The sequence below is a fragment of the Rhamphochromis sp. 'chilingali' genome (assembly GCF_963969265.1).
Source record: "Rhamphochromis sp. 'chilingali' genome assembly, chromosome: 3".
Taxonomy (NCBI): Eukaryota; Metazoa; Chordata; class Actinopteri; order Cichliformes; family Cichlidae; genus Rhamphochromis; species Rhamphochromis sp. 'chilingali'.
The window spans coordinates 41,874,364-41,888,947 of NC_137931.1; the positions used below are offsets into that span (position 1 = coordinate 41,874,364).

A 14,584-nucleotide genomic window follows, 5' to 3' on the forward strand; every position below is an offset into this window, starting at 1 on the left:
ATGTGTGATTTTAGTCCCCAGAGAGAGAGGGAGGACGGACAGAAAAGCAGAACAGAGCACAGGGATAGATGTATCTAAATAACAAAGCACAGAAAATAATATATAAAAAGAAAAAAAATTTCTGAGCAAAGGGCTTATATTTGGAGTGTCCTTGTAAGATGCTCGCCTGTAGTTAACCCTCTGAATCACCAGGCTCTGCCCTCCATCACATCTCTCTCTTTTCTTCTGCTTATTTATTTCTCTATCGACCGCTGCCTCTCTGTTGCCAGGGTGACCTTTGGACATTGGTATTGACATGATGTGGAAAAAGAGGATGAAGGGAGAGGAGGGGCAGGTGAAAGAACTAAGGGGTTGGGATGATCTGATGGCTAGAGCAAAAATCGGAATAAAATACGCTGCTGGATAAAGAGAAACTCAAACTTCTCAGAATGTAAAGTCAGCCACTAATGATTTATTGACAATCCACACTCACCATGATTACCCCAACGTGGTGAGGCGATACGCTCAGCAGGCGCAAGGTGGGGTGTGAAGTGAGGAGGAGAACAGCGCAGGGGGCTACATGTGACATCGCTAGGAAACTCCGTACATAAAAGGTCAGGAGAAGAGGTGTGCATGTGTTTGAGACCTAATGGGGAGGCCTGCTCCAAAAGGTGGGTGGGGGGAGAGACAGAGATGAAGAAAAGACCAGAGGAGGGGGAGGAGACAATGACTGTGTCTGTGACTGACAGCTGTCAAGAGTAAGTGTCGACAGTTTGTCAACCCACAACACGCAGAGCGGCATGCATACAAATCGAAAGCCCCAAGGGAGATCGTCAACCCAATGTTTAGAAGGTGGGGGGGGGGGGGGGGGGGGGGGGGGGGGACACACACACACCCCTGTGGGTATCCGTTATAGACCTCTGATCCTAGATCCAAATATATTCGGGCTGAGTCGACGTCCAGTTCAAACAGGTTACATTTCACACTTTGCGTCAGAATCCTGTTTCCAGGAACCATGTGAGATCAGTTTTTACCTCCCTGCACAGATCTGATTTTATCTGCAGAGAAAATGCAACTGCTGCTAAACGGATACATGTTGCTCAAATTTACGCTGTGACATGGAGGGGGAGGGAACGACCACCATGACTTCTGGGTACCTCCACAGCTGGTCAGAGTGAATGTCATAGGGTCAAAATTTGCATGAAACCAAAGGAGACTGCAAAGCTGTACTTCTATTTCTTTCCAAGAAAGGAACATCCAAGACGCCAAGAGCCAAGTATGAACAGGATCTTTGCTTTATCAATGTTTTTCTTTGTATACAAGCACATGCAAGAAAAAGTGAGAGAAAAAGACCAACTGTGATGACAGCAAGACAAACAGAGAGGAGGCTTGATTACCTTTATAATGACTGGGGTGGATTATTCAAAACCACAAGACAGAATTCATGTACTCCTACTTCCCAACACCACATAGCAGGTTTTAAATTAGCCTGCGAAAGAAGCAAGCTCGCTTCCTCACACCTTTTTTCCTTCTTTCCCGCCTCCAGTTGATTTTTGTCACTCCAGGTCTCAGAGTCTCAGTCGTTGACTCATAAAGTCAATTTAGAAGTTGCTCACACAAACCTTCACATGTATATGAGAGCTAAAAATGTGTGTGACCATGTGACTCATATGGGGTCTCCATGCATACACCACCCACCAGAACCTCTTCTTTTAGGCAAGAAATTAAAAGGCCACAAACCCACACAAACACAGACATCTCATTTGCAGGGAAAATGACAGGGGACATCTCAACTACTATAATTCCATTGGACACTCTCATATATTTGCGGTTAGCTTTGAGAAAGACCCAAATTAAACGTTCAGGTGTGGAATTCCACTCGTCCAAACCAAACAGCTACATCACTTTCATCTGACACGCCGTCTCCCTGACAATTCCCGAAAAGGAGGGCGAACAGCTTGTGTAGCTGGGAGCCGGGAGCTGTGGAGTGGAACACCTGAAATAGGGCCCGTTTCCTAAGGGAAGGGAGGAGGCGGAGGATGATACAGTGCGCCCTGCCTGCCAGAGGCTAGATTGGCGAGAGTGATCATGTAACAACAAGCCTTTTCCAGACGGACAGAGACTATGAGAGAAACAAGGGGAGAGCGTTAGAGAGTGCATATATATATATATATATATATATATATATATATATATATATATATATATATGTGTGTGTGTGTGTGTGTGTGATGGGGGGGTGGAGAGGAAAAGGGGCACTGATTTGCTAGAAAGCTGGCTAGCAAATCAATCCCAGAGGTCTCGGCTAGAAGCTCAGCTCCAGTCCAAACATGCCTGTCTGCTCTCAGGAGCACAGTCAAGACAGCCAACGTGGCTGGCTACCATTGACGTCAGTACAAACACCAGATAGCGCTTTGTGGAACATCACAGGAAAACAAAAAAGCGCTTCATAGCTTGTCTTTAAGTCTGCAACAGACCTCCAATTCTATTTCCACCTTGGTCTTTGAAGGACGCTGTACAAATTCCAGTCCTTTATGACAGCAACTTATGAAGGAGAGTCATAGGACAAGGAGAATGGAGACCCCGGGTTTTGTCAAGGCAGACAGAAAGAAACCAGCACTCCAGTGTTTTCATTATATTGAAGGAGCAGTATGAGGAGTTCATGCCTAACAAATAAGGTGTGCATTTCCTGACCGCAAACATAGTTGATTATACTCACCAAAAACTGCACGGATAAGCTTATTTAGCAATATACAGGTACTGAAAAATGGCTCTTCCATCTAGTAGCCGTCAGACCCACCTCTCTAACAAGTGACCCCAGAAACAGTGCTCTCAGCCATTTTGTTTTAGTTGTTGGGTGTCCAGGAGGTGGGGTTTGTATGATACTTTGGTTGCTATGCAGTAATGGGAGAGAATATGATAAGGGGCAGCTGGGCGAGGAGGGGTGGAGACAAGATGGAGGAGAAGGAGAAGGGGGGGATGGCATGAAAAAAGGAGGGAACAAGGATGGTAAGGGGGGATGGGGATGCTGGCAATGAGGGTAAGGTGTCAGAGTAGTAGTGGTGGTGGTGGTGGGTGATGAAATATTCAGTGAGAGTGCGCCTCTGGCTCCTTCCTTCTTTTTTTTTTTTTTTTTTTTTTTTTTTTTCCCTTTCGACATCTCTGGCTGACAGTTTTATTTATTGGGGTCCCTGTGGTTCAAGGAACTCATTTGCAGTCGTTCTTCCTTTGCACACTAAGCGAACTAAGGAAGGGAGATAAGGAGTGAGGGAGGAAGAGAGAGGCTGAGAGTCTAAGGACGGGTGAAGAGGGAGAGGGAGGGAAAGATAGAGAGTGCTGCCAGCACTGAGCTGACATTCATGAACAACTGAGCAGCTTTGTGCTGGGGAAAAGAGGATAGAGGATAGAGGATTGGAAGGCGGGACGGGCGGGGGAGGAGAAGGAGAAGCTGCGAGAGGAGGAAGTCACTCCTCCAGCCATATTCTGGTTCCAGTGCAGCTGCTCACCTGCCGGACAGCGAGGTGGAAAGGTATGGTTCAAAAACTGCTTATTAACCCTCCTATCGACCTAAATGTTTTGATCGCACCAGGACGCTATTGATAGTCTTTGGGTAGACACGCACCAGCTAAAGATGCAATGAAAGGCTCTCAAAAGAGAGAAGGAGAAAGAAAAAAAAATCAATGACTTGCATCATCCCCAAATCCTAAAGGCAGAGGGGGTTGAATCTTCAAAGGCACCATTAGAAAGATAGGCATCTGTAACAGTACCTGATAAGAAACAGAGGGGGGGGTAAGTGGAGTAAAAAAGGAACAGCTGGCCATCATAGAATATGATCGGCTCCATGAAAGGAGAGATCAAAATGGCAAAGTCAAGACGATCGGGTTCCTGCAAAAGCCACTCCTTACAACTAGCCAGAAAAACTGAGCATATTCACCTCTTAGTCCCCAGCTATCAAGATCCGGTTTAAATCAGGCAAGCAACACCAAAGCAATCTTCACTTACTCGTTTCCCCCGCTGTTCACTTTCCTCTCACTCTCTTGAAAGCCATTTACACCAGCTGATTAATACAATTTAATCAGGATCCTGTTCTGGCAGAGAATGACTTCACAGCATTTTCTGTACCCGGTGAGACAAATTTGTGGATAGTTGGGAAAAACAACATCATACGAAGCAGCGGCAAATGAAAGAAGAAACAGCATCACATGTTTCTGAGATAAATGAAGTGGGTGTGGGGAAATTGAGAGATAGGTATAGAAATTCTGTGACAGATGGAGGAACGTTAACAGAAAGACGGTAAGTAATTGCAACGGTGATCGTGCAAAAATGATGCCTTTTTTTTTTTAAAGACGTTTCTCATTTCCTCATTACGTTTTTATAGGAAAGACTGAAATGACCTGGCTCTTTTGAACCCTGCACCTCTGCCAGCAGCACCATATCCCTAGTAGCACTGGCTTCATTAGTCTTGGTAGTGGCTATCGAATGTGATATACATGGCCTCCATCCTCCCACACAGTAGCCCCACTAGTCACGATGCCTGCTACTTGAATCACAAAAGCACTGTATCGCCAGGGAATGGAAAACAATGACGGTCACGACTCCAAAATGGAGAAGTAAGTCTCCCCTGGTCGCTCAGTGAGGAAACATACAAAGAGAAACATTAAAAATGGATGTTGGCACATGCGCACACCCACAGAAACACATGCATCGAGATGAATATACATAATAGGACAATGAAATTCCCTGCAAATCCAGCTCCCTTTTGACTGCCCCACAACACACCTTGATTCCCTCCACCCATCCCAGCACTTCCCCTCCCACTATGCATTTTAAGCATCACAAAGGGGATTACACAGGTGCAAAAATACTGCATGATCAGCCTATTAATGCAATTTTCAAGGCCAGGATTTACATGAGCAGGGACTGAAAAGGCCTTTAGATCAGCATTGTTTTTTTATTCCATGCACGATTTGATTTACACATTCAGCAACAAAATTAATTTCTGTAGCTTTCATTTTAGGTTACAATAAAGGAAATTTCCATTCTAAAGAGCAAAGATTCTGTCTCTTAAGCTGCATGCATATAAAAAGCCTTAATCTCAATAGTAGTGAGAAGGACAGAGAGCGCTGGGGGATGTAAAAGGGGAGGAAACCCTTCATATTGACCAACAGGCAGACTTGGTCATTCTTCAATTCCTTGCGCTCCCAAATCCTCAATACAGTTACTCTCCAATGATTTCCAGTATTATCAATCCTACTGATTAACTGACATCAATATAAGGTGATGTGCAGGGCGCAGGACTGCAAAGAGAAACATATTGACCATTTGCATTGAGCTGTTTTACAAACAATTGTGTACATAGACACACACAGGTCCAAAGTTCATTTGTCTTTTTAAAAAAAAAAAAAGCAAAAAAAAAGCAAAAAAAAAAAGCACTACTTCTTAAATCCTCCTTTTCTAGTAGCACCTCTCCTCTTATCTCCATTTTTCTTCTATCATCTCATCTTCCCTGTAATCTCTCAACCATGTTAGCCTTCCTGCCCACTGTCCCCAACCAATAGCACTTAACTACACAAACACAAATACACATTACTGACTGACTTGTGCAAAGCTCCCCCTTTCTTTTCTCCTCCACCTGTCAGGCCCACTGTGGCAACCCCTGAGGGAGGGATAGCAGAGGAAATAAGGAAAGGGTGACCCTGAGGTGACTCCCCACAGATTGTTAGAGCCTGTTAAGTTTGCGTCTGTCTGCTTGTAGACACAAAGACAAAACCGTGCTGTATCCCGGCCAGAGGAAGAGGAGGAATAAGTGAGGGGGAGGAGGGGGGGGGGGGGTAGTGCATGAGGACAGGAGGTGCTTGTCGCTGGGAGCGAGAAAAGTAGAGCAGATATGTAACAGCGTATTCTCCTGGGACACGTGGAATGGCAACACAGCCTCCTCCTGAAGCAGTCTGTGTTAGTGTTCAAGGCAAAATTTGTCAATCTGAAGCCTGCTGAGCCTCGCTCCAGCTGGGTTGCGCATCGATTTTAAAAACCAGTATGCACCACTGTAGCTGCACTTAACAGGATTTTGGAGTTTGAAGCCTATTAGGCCCTTCTTTACCCCCCCACCTCAGTACTACCACTAAAGGAACTAGTCATCCTAGGATGTGTCTGTCCCACAGGAACTGCTCCTTTAGAGCTTTCAATTTTTGAGAGGGGTTGAAAAGTAGGTGGGCACAGTCCTGAAAATTTTCTGAGCTTAATGCAAACTTGGCTAAATTCAAAAACAAGCCACTTAAAAGCTGATCTCTCAAACATCACCATCAGCAATCTAAAAATTCACCTTACAGAACAAACAGCAACAACTACCTTGGCTTGCTCCAATGAGGTCACCGTTTTGGTGTCACCGATCCATAGTTACATAACTTATATTGTTTTGGAACACTCAGAATTGACATTCTGAAGCTTACACAAAATTATTATGTCACTTCCAAGAGTCCGATGGAGCCCAAACGGCACTGGAAGGACTGATTAGGGAGAAGGTTTGAGTAAACGATTGTCCTACCTTGTGCCTAACATGACTTTTTGAAGTGGAAAGGTGACTAATCATTGTCTTATGTTTGTCAGCTGAGCCGGTGTGGTGTTCATGCTTTAGGATGGGAACAAAGAGGTGGCTGCATAGGGGGGGGAAGGGCATTGGGGGTGGGGGTAGGGATGGTAAGGGTGACGTCTGGTTGGCTTTATTCTACCGTCAATGTGCATCAATGAGCAAATAGTCCCTGTGTGTTAAATGGCCACATAATCAAATTCTAAAATAGATCAAGAGCTGATGTTACTGCCTAAATGTGACTAGAAATGGTAAATATTGCTTTCACTACTTGTCATAGAAATATACATTTATTTTACAACTAGGCTCAGACAGTTTCTCATTCTCTCATCATGACCATAAATCCTCTTAAATATATCCTTTCAATTTGGTGTGTGTATGTGTGTGTTCCCATGTATGACTGCAAATATAAGCTGTACACACAGCCGCTATTTAGCAGACAGAATAAGAAAAGAGTAGTGAGTAGTGCAGGCAACTGTATTTTGATGGGCTGTCAGGAAGCAGTGGCTTAAATCAGCTTAGATGTCATGCAAAAAAAAGTCTAGGAGGATGCCAGAGGAGGAATTAAGGCAGCTATGATTGTCCTTGCTAAAGAAGTCAGCCATCACGGTCAAAGTGAGGCAGCTCGCCGGACTTGCAAACCACAGCACATTTAAATTATAGATCCCTAGGAGAGCTGCTAAGCAGAAACAAGAGAGGGAGGTGAAACATAGGAGATTGGAAAAAAATAGCATTTTAATCATTGCTGGGTAAGAACTTCCATTAAATGCCCCCCACCCCAAACTCATGCCACAAGAGACTGAAACAGCCCTTGGAAGCTGGCATGCGCTGCATGATTTGTTGACTAACAACCTGGTAGCTGAAGACTTCTTCATAATCCCGATAAAGGAGAAGACATACGGTGATCTGCTCAGTGCAGCTCGGAATCCAATCTGGAAATAAGACCTTGCATGACCAAAATATTTGAAGGGGTGATGGCTTATTAGGGGTCCAGGGGTTAACAACCAACTCTTGTATGCCTTTTTCTAAGAACTAACCCATACCTCCCTCAGGCTATTTTTGGTTGCATGGGCATATCAGTTATCCTGTCAGACACTTTTAAGGGCTAAGTGCATTGATTGATTTTTGATAGCCCCAGAGTTAGAGAGGAGATAGGAAATGAGGCAAAGCTTTTGTGTTCCTATTTTTCTAATCTTACAAAGATCTGTAATCTCTCCGCAATCTATATCATTCCATTTCGTTTCATGAATTATAAAGAAGAATCAATTTCTGTGGATATAAACACACTAAAGCAGCTTTACGCCTTTTTTGTGTTTTACTGTGACATCAATCTCCTGTTACCCATTATTCGTTCCGTACCCCGGCGTCAGATTACCATTTACAGTGAAATAAACATGTATGCAAAAGTGGTGTATGTGGTAACGTGTGGTAAGCATTTCGTGAGAAAAACGCAAGCACTTGACTCATAACGAATCTAAGTATAATAAGGTTACGTGGACAGGGAGATACACAGGAAGACAGGCAGAGTGAGAGATCGGTTCCTCTGGGTCGGCGGTTGAATTATCATCTGCCTCTAGTGAAAATGACAGTCACTCTTGGCTACCCAGCAAAGGCATACCACATGATGGGCAAAGCTTGCTTCCAGCCTACTTACAGTGTGACATACACACACACATCCAGTAACAGACACGCACACATCCACTTACACACACCTACACACATGCAGTCATCTGCTGTCAGTGCTACGAGATGCATGCTGAGTTCTCTCTGTCACACACGCACACACACCAAGGCTAGGATTTCCACCATAAAATTATCAGCAGGGCAAGAAGCCATACTGAACCACACTCTGCTATCACTGAGCAGCCCACATCATCGGATAATTATTCCACTAAACAGCGTCGGGCAAATTCTTCAGGATGTAACCGCTGTTAAGAGTTCAGTTAACTCCTTACATCAGTGTTATTGTTTCACCGTCTTGTACCGTTCTGACATCAGACAGTAGTGCATCAGTGATACACTTACGTACATCTCAGTGTTGCCCAACTGTACAAAAGGAAGTGGATCTGAGTCAGTCAGTCAGCTGCAAAGTGTGTCATACGTCACACTGTTGTCTGCGAGCGCTCAGCCTTATCGCCTCTCTTCTCGCTCGGTTTCTCTCTGTGGCCGGCACGGAGTCTTTTTTAAACTTCACACTCACTATTGATCATTTTGGTGAGTCATGCCGCTCTGACTCAAATACATACTGTACTTAAGCAGGCCCACAGAACTGTTTCACTGCAAGCACAGGGTGTAGGCCTCGCTTGGCCTGTGCATGCACACTAGGCTTCCAGGAACCCTGTGCTAATACTGAGTGAGAAGACTGTCATCTGATGATCCAGCACTCTGTTTATGAGTGAGTGAGACTACAATCAGTCTCCATGCAGCCACAGCACACTTCCTGGAAACTCGCCTTGTGCGCTCGTGTATATGTGCCTGTCAGTCAAGACCGTGAAATACAGAAGGAGCGGAGAGAGATTATAGATAAAGGCGTAAACAGAAAGATGGAAGTAAGTGCTGGCCCTCTCAACAGCACATAAGCTCTTCTTGAGTGGTGTTCGCACTAGCTTCCTACAGGGCTGTGCATGCTTGCACACACACACACACACACACACACACACACACACACACACACACACACACACACACACACACACACACACACACACACACACACACACACACACACACACACACACACACACACACACACACACACACACACACGTTACTAGGATACAGGAGGGTGTTGTTGCTTATTATGTTCTAGCAGCTCACACTGGTTGTCTAGCTTGGCTTGGCTTGTTTAAGAGGCTGAGATTAGACAAGCAAAGAGGCTTGCGCAGCCGGCTCATCTCTGCCATATCTGGGTGTTGCTCTGTGCTTAACTGAAGCTTCCACCTTCTTTAGCCGTAATGCAAATATGCACACAAAAAATTTGGAGCTCAGTTTAAGTTGCAGGATTCCAACTTTGCTTTATCAGCCTTGATTTAGGCTCATCGGACACACACATGCACAGGCACACATAGATCCTTACCTGAGTTTCTGTTAGGCTCTCCAAAGCTTGCATTACTGACTGTTCTGGTCTTGATGCTTGAGACTGCATGACAGAAATAAAATAAAAAATTTAATATGTGTAATTTTTTTTTAAGTTCATTCTTTAGATTTGAACTCCAAACTAAAATAAATTCACAGCAAGCTGAATCCATACCATTAATCCTGCTTCAACTGTTGGCACAAGTGTTAACTTGCTCCCATCCGAGATGCCTAGATCCTGGAGTTTGCCTGAACTTAGTCGCCTGCAGGGATTGGGGAGAACAAGATAATTAGACTGTGCTGACAATATATTCTCTCTTCAGACATACAAACACCCTTCAGCCAGGGGGTGCAGACGGACATCAAAACTATTTTGGAAAAGAGCTGTGGGTGTAAAGCTCCATGAAAGAGAAGTATTGATTGCACTGTCATATTTCAATTTCGAGTATAGTGGAGCTTGACAAGTGCTTGCAGTGGATATTTGGCACCACTGGCACTTGCCTAAGTGGAGGTAAGAATTTTTTTTTTCCTTGACAATATCAGTTGCACAAATGAGGAAGAAAAACTTCATGCTGAAACCAAAACCACAGCATATTAAATTTATAAATGAAAAGAATGGCAAGTACTAGAATTGCATGGACGCCGTTCTTAGCCAAACTGTTACGGCTCTGTCAGTGATTATGAAAGTTAAATCATGTGATACAGAACACATCACATTTCCAGGGCTTTACTGCTTGATGTCCGGTACAGAAGAGGAATGCTTGCATCTCAGAGCCAAATGCTATGCAAGCATTCACACCCGTTTCTGCCCGTTTGCCTGCTTTATGTTAGTGAAGGATGTTTAGGGCAGTCTGGTCTGTAGGCATGACCCAAATCTTATGCCACGCAGCTGAACAAAGGCAGTCAGCCCCGACTTGCTGTAGGTCTACAGTTTAAGGCGCAGGAGGGGATTAAAAATGGGGTTTTCAGGTTTTAAAGGATGATGTGATTTATTGGGTGATTACAACGGGTGGGAGGAGATGGGGGCTGAAAACAATGCTGACTGTTCGCATGTACTAAAGCCCCCCCTTTCTTTTTTGCATAGCACCACCTGCACTATTGTGAGCTCGTTTAACCTGTGCCTGATTCATTTCATAGCTTCATAATGCTTCAGGTTCTGGTTCGTTTTGAATAATAAAGAGTTTATCTATTCTCTCACACATGCAGCTCTGCTTAAACAGCAGCGTTTTTCAAGCCCTCGCGAAACTGGCCGTCTGATACCTCACGCAAACAAACTGCTGTTATTCTCCTGAATCTGCTGGCTATTGTCATGCAACTGCACGCTCACATTCACATCCAACCACAAGACATATCCACCTTCGGTTCAGTACCAAGTCACGCATGAATAATGCACACCTGTGCAGTAGCAGTATAAATACAGTCAAGGTTAGCACTTCTGTGTGACTTTATTCATTAATGTGTAACATGTTTGACTCACACAGCATTAGCAATTCAGTCATGCTTCAGTTTTTATAAGAAGGGGGGACGAATCAATGCAAGTCTGCAGATTGCATGTCAATACTGTTCCAGTGACTGGTGAGTCCCAGCCCATAATTCCAATATTGTCCACCCCCATGGTCAATAGTTTCCTTGAACGTATTGATCACCAAAGCGGGCATACCTTTGCCTCCCGTGAGCTTAACCAGTTAAAGTGCAGTTTGGAAAATATTACCTCAACCCAGGAGGGTGGGCGCACCTAAAGTCGGTTTGTGCACATTTTGAACTGCGGACTATCCTAGACATTACGGCTTATGATGTCAGCGTCTCAAGTACCGGTTGGCTCTTTAAGAAATAAGTATGCGTAATTATTGTCCCTATCCGAAAACACCACGTTTACTAAACACGTTCAACTGCAATGCATTTCTTTCGTGTTTACTCACGTTTCTTTGTGTAGCAGAGCGAGTCTCTCTTTTGGGACTTTGAGTCTTTGCGACAGTCTCCTCTTCAGTCCCTCCACGGTCTCCTCCAGTGGCAAGGAGAGCTCGAAGCGTGTGCCGGTGGTGGAGTGGATGTACAGATTCATGGAGGGTTCCGTCGGGACGGCCTCGCAGGACGAAGCCCCGCGACTGGTGCAGCTTCGGGCGCTGGGATGCTGGTCCATCCGATAACCTGTGCTCAGAGAAGGGGGGGAGACAAGACGAGCAGAGCCGGGGAGTGAAAAGGGTGAAAAGAATAGTGAAGCAGATCCGTCGCTTCCACTAAAGTCCCTTGATCTCCTTGCAAATCAAAGGCAGCATTCAGAGCTCTCTCTCTCTTTTTTTTCCTTCCTCTTGGTGCCCCCTTTTTTTCTCTCGCTCTCCGAGAGTCAGAATAAAACCCAGTCCGTCGTCTCTCCGGTCAATATCATGAGAATATCCCCCGAGGAAATTTAACTACACAAGCGTCGCGTTTCCCTTTGTGTGATCTTTGTCTTTGTTGCGCTTTCCAGCGTGCAAGCAAGTCTTTCGAAATGCTACATAGACGGGCAAATGCCACACAGAAACGCAAGTATGTTGTCAGCAAAAAATGGCACGGACGCTCATTTACGCAGGCAGTTACCTTTAAAAAAAAAAACAACCAAACAAACAAAAAAATGTCTGAGAAAGAAAAAAAATGTATAACAACAAATTCCTCTCGGATGTTTTATGAGCTTTTTCGGGCTTTGGATGATGGGACACGCGATCCGGAGCTGCAAAGCCTCTTGCGGCTGTAGTAAAAGGCTCTCCGCTGCGCACTCATACCCACGGCAGCCCCACTGAAATATCGACAATGAACATTGTCACAAAGTATCCCACTTCCACCATCGATAAAGTACGCCCACAGCCCCCGAGGCCGTCCGACCAATCACAGGAGAGCTCCTTCAGGACGCCGATGACCTCAGCCAATAGGAAGATGAGCTCGACACCCACGTGGAGGCCAAGCGAGTTTAGGCCATTCATAATAAATTACAGCACAGTGCAAAATATGCAACAGTATCACAGTATACTCAAATAAAGGGCTACACCGAGGGCCGTGTGCCTCTACAGCTTACTGGAAGCTTTAAAGACAGTCCCCGTAAAAATGACTTGTTTTTTAAGTTAATCACGGCTGAATCATTCCTGAATTCTCGTTTCACGAGATACACCAATTATAGATAATATTTAGAGACAAATATGATGATGAGTGCATCATCTCTGGAAGTACCGCCTGTTTAAAGGGTCTCATCGTGTGGGAACTGTGCAACAGGCTGAAAATAGCGATCATCATTAATCCCAAAAACGCCTTTTTTGAAGAGATGTTTGACAGCAGCACACAGTGTGAATATATAACTGATTGCTTAATTTAAGCATATGTAGCTCATCATCAACTTTCGACACCGTGAGAGTAGATTTTTGATCAGGACTCGCTTTATTTCCCTTATATTTCCCGGGTTACTTAACCAACAACACCAACTTGGACGTGGCTATTTTTAAACCCTTGGCATAAAGACCAGATCCCTCTGCTCCAAGTTATCAGATGTACTGTAACGACATTAATAGTGCTGACGCCACCCTCTTTCCCCCTTGACCTCAGAAGCAAGCAGGAACCCTTCAAGTGATCGCGAATCTTACGCTAATCCACGCTGGACACGAGTAGGTTATTCTCGTCAGGTAAGCTGCAGTATATGCATGTAACACAGACTTCGGACTGCTGCTGCACGAGTTCTCAAGTCTGAGGTGACCAATAAGCGCCCTGAGAGCAATATCCCTGAGAGAAGTAACCAGAGCAACTCACAAAGAGAGACTGACTAAGAATATTTAAATGACCATAAAGCCTACACAGCGAGCTTACCTCTGCAGTTTCTTCAAACCTAAGTAGGCACTTTACCATAAAAAAAAAACATTAAAAATACTCGGTCGCCACCCAGTGGCAACGGAATCAGTTTTCACAATGAAAGCATGCAAACGATTCATAGTTTACCCCTGGCATATATATATAAATATATGTATAAATAGGTTACATTTGGAACATGCAGTTTTTAAAACCTTATGCATTAAAGTATGGCAGCTTTTACTCGTATTGAGTACGACAGTCACCATAAAGCAACGTTTGATAAGATTTGTCGTTCTCCTTCTAATCTGAGATAATTACCAACGACTTGCTGTCTTCTACTAATTATAATTTACAGGAACAATGACATTCTGCTATCGTCAATAAACACGACATTAGGCTGTCCCTCAGAATTTACGCCCAATTGTCTCATACAAGCAGCTGACACGCTTCTATCGATCCGCAATTGACTCGTCTCTAATCAATTTCTCGCCAACACATAAAGCGCGTGTCAAACTTTACTAACACATCACCCGTAACATAACGTACAGATCAGTCGTAATAAAAAATAAAGTGAACTCACCAAGAACTGTGGCGAAAACTGTAAAGCTTCGCGGAAAAGTCTGCTGCGTTCCCGTCTCTTGCCCCAGTTTTGGCATGTAAAGTAAACCCACACAGCGACAAAACTCTGAGATAAATCCAGACACTTGAATATCCACAATAACGTCTCAGTAAATTCTCTGGTGGCCCCGTGCGCGTCGTTACGCTGCAGACCCGGGCTCGTCAGTCCTGGCCAATAATGGGAACAGTCAGGTCCCGAGATGCTTTCGTGTATAGTCAGATCACCGGTGTCTTACTTGGCGATAAGAGCGTAGTCGGAAAGGTGAGACTCCTCTTAACTGACGCTTCTCGGATATGGGTGGAGAGTAATGTTCTTCTTATGTCAGCATGTCATTTAAGGTGGCCTCGTTTCCCTGCTGCCACCAAGTCCAACTTGCTGTCGTCTGTGGGAAAGAATGCGTCTATAACGCAATTCTTAACCGATAAAGCTATCCAACTGTGTCAAGCACAGCGGCTCCCAGCAGCAGGAACGACTTTTAAAGGTAGCATACACCGACAGAGACACGAAACCCGGAC

The 14,584-nt window shown here is 44.6% G+C and overlaps 1 protein-coding gene across 1 annotated transcript in view; it reads right to left on the minus strand.

The window, feature by feature from the left end:
- midn (midnolin) overlaps window positions 1-14,331 on the minus strand; it is a 28,589-nt gene extending 14,258 nt beyond the window's left edge. The window contains exons 1-4 of the mRNA XM_080876895.1: window positions 14,031-14,331; window positions 11,560-11,788; window positions 9,816-9,903; window positions 9,642-9,704 (exon numbers count right to left, since the gene is read on the minus strand). Of these exons, the coding sequence (XP_080733021.1) occupies window positions 9,642-9,704; window positions 9,816-9,903; window positions 11,560-11,788; window positions 14,031-14,106 (456 nt within the window). The 5' untranslated portion in view covers window positions 14,107-14,331. The remainder of the gene's footprint in view (window positions 1-9,641; window positions 9,705-9,815; window positions 9,904-11,559; window positions 11,789-14,030) is intronic.
- Window positions 14,332-14,584: the final 253 nt, after the last annotated feature.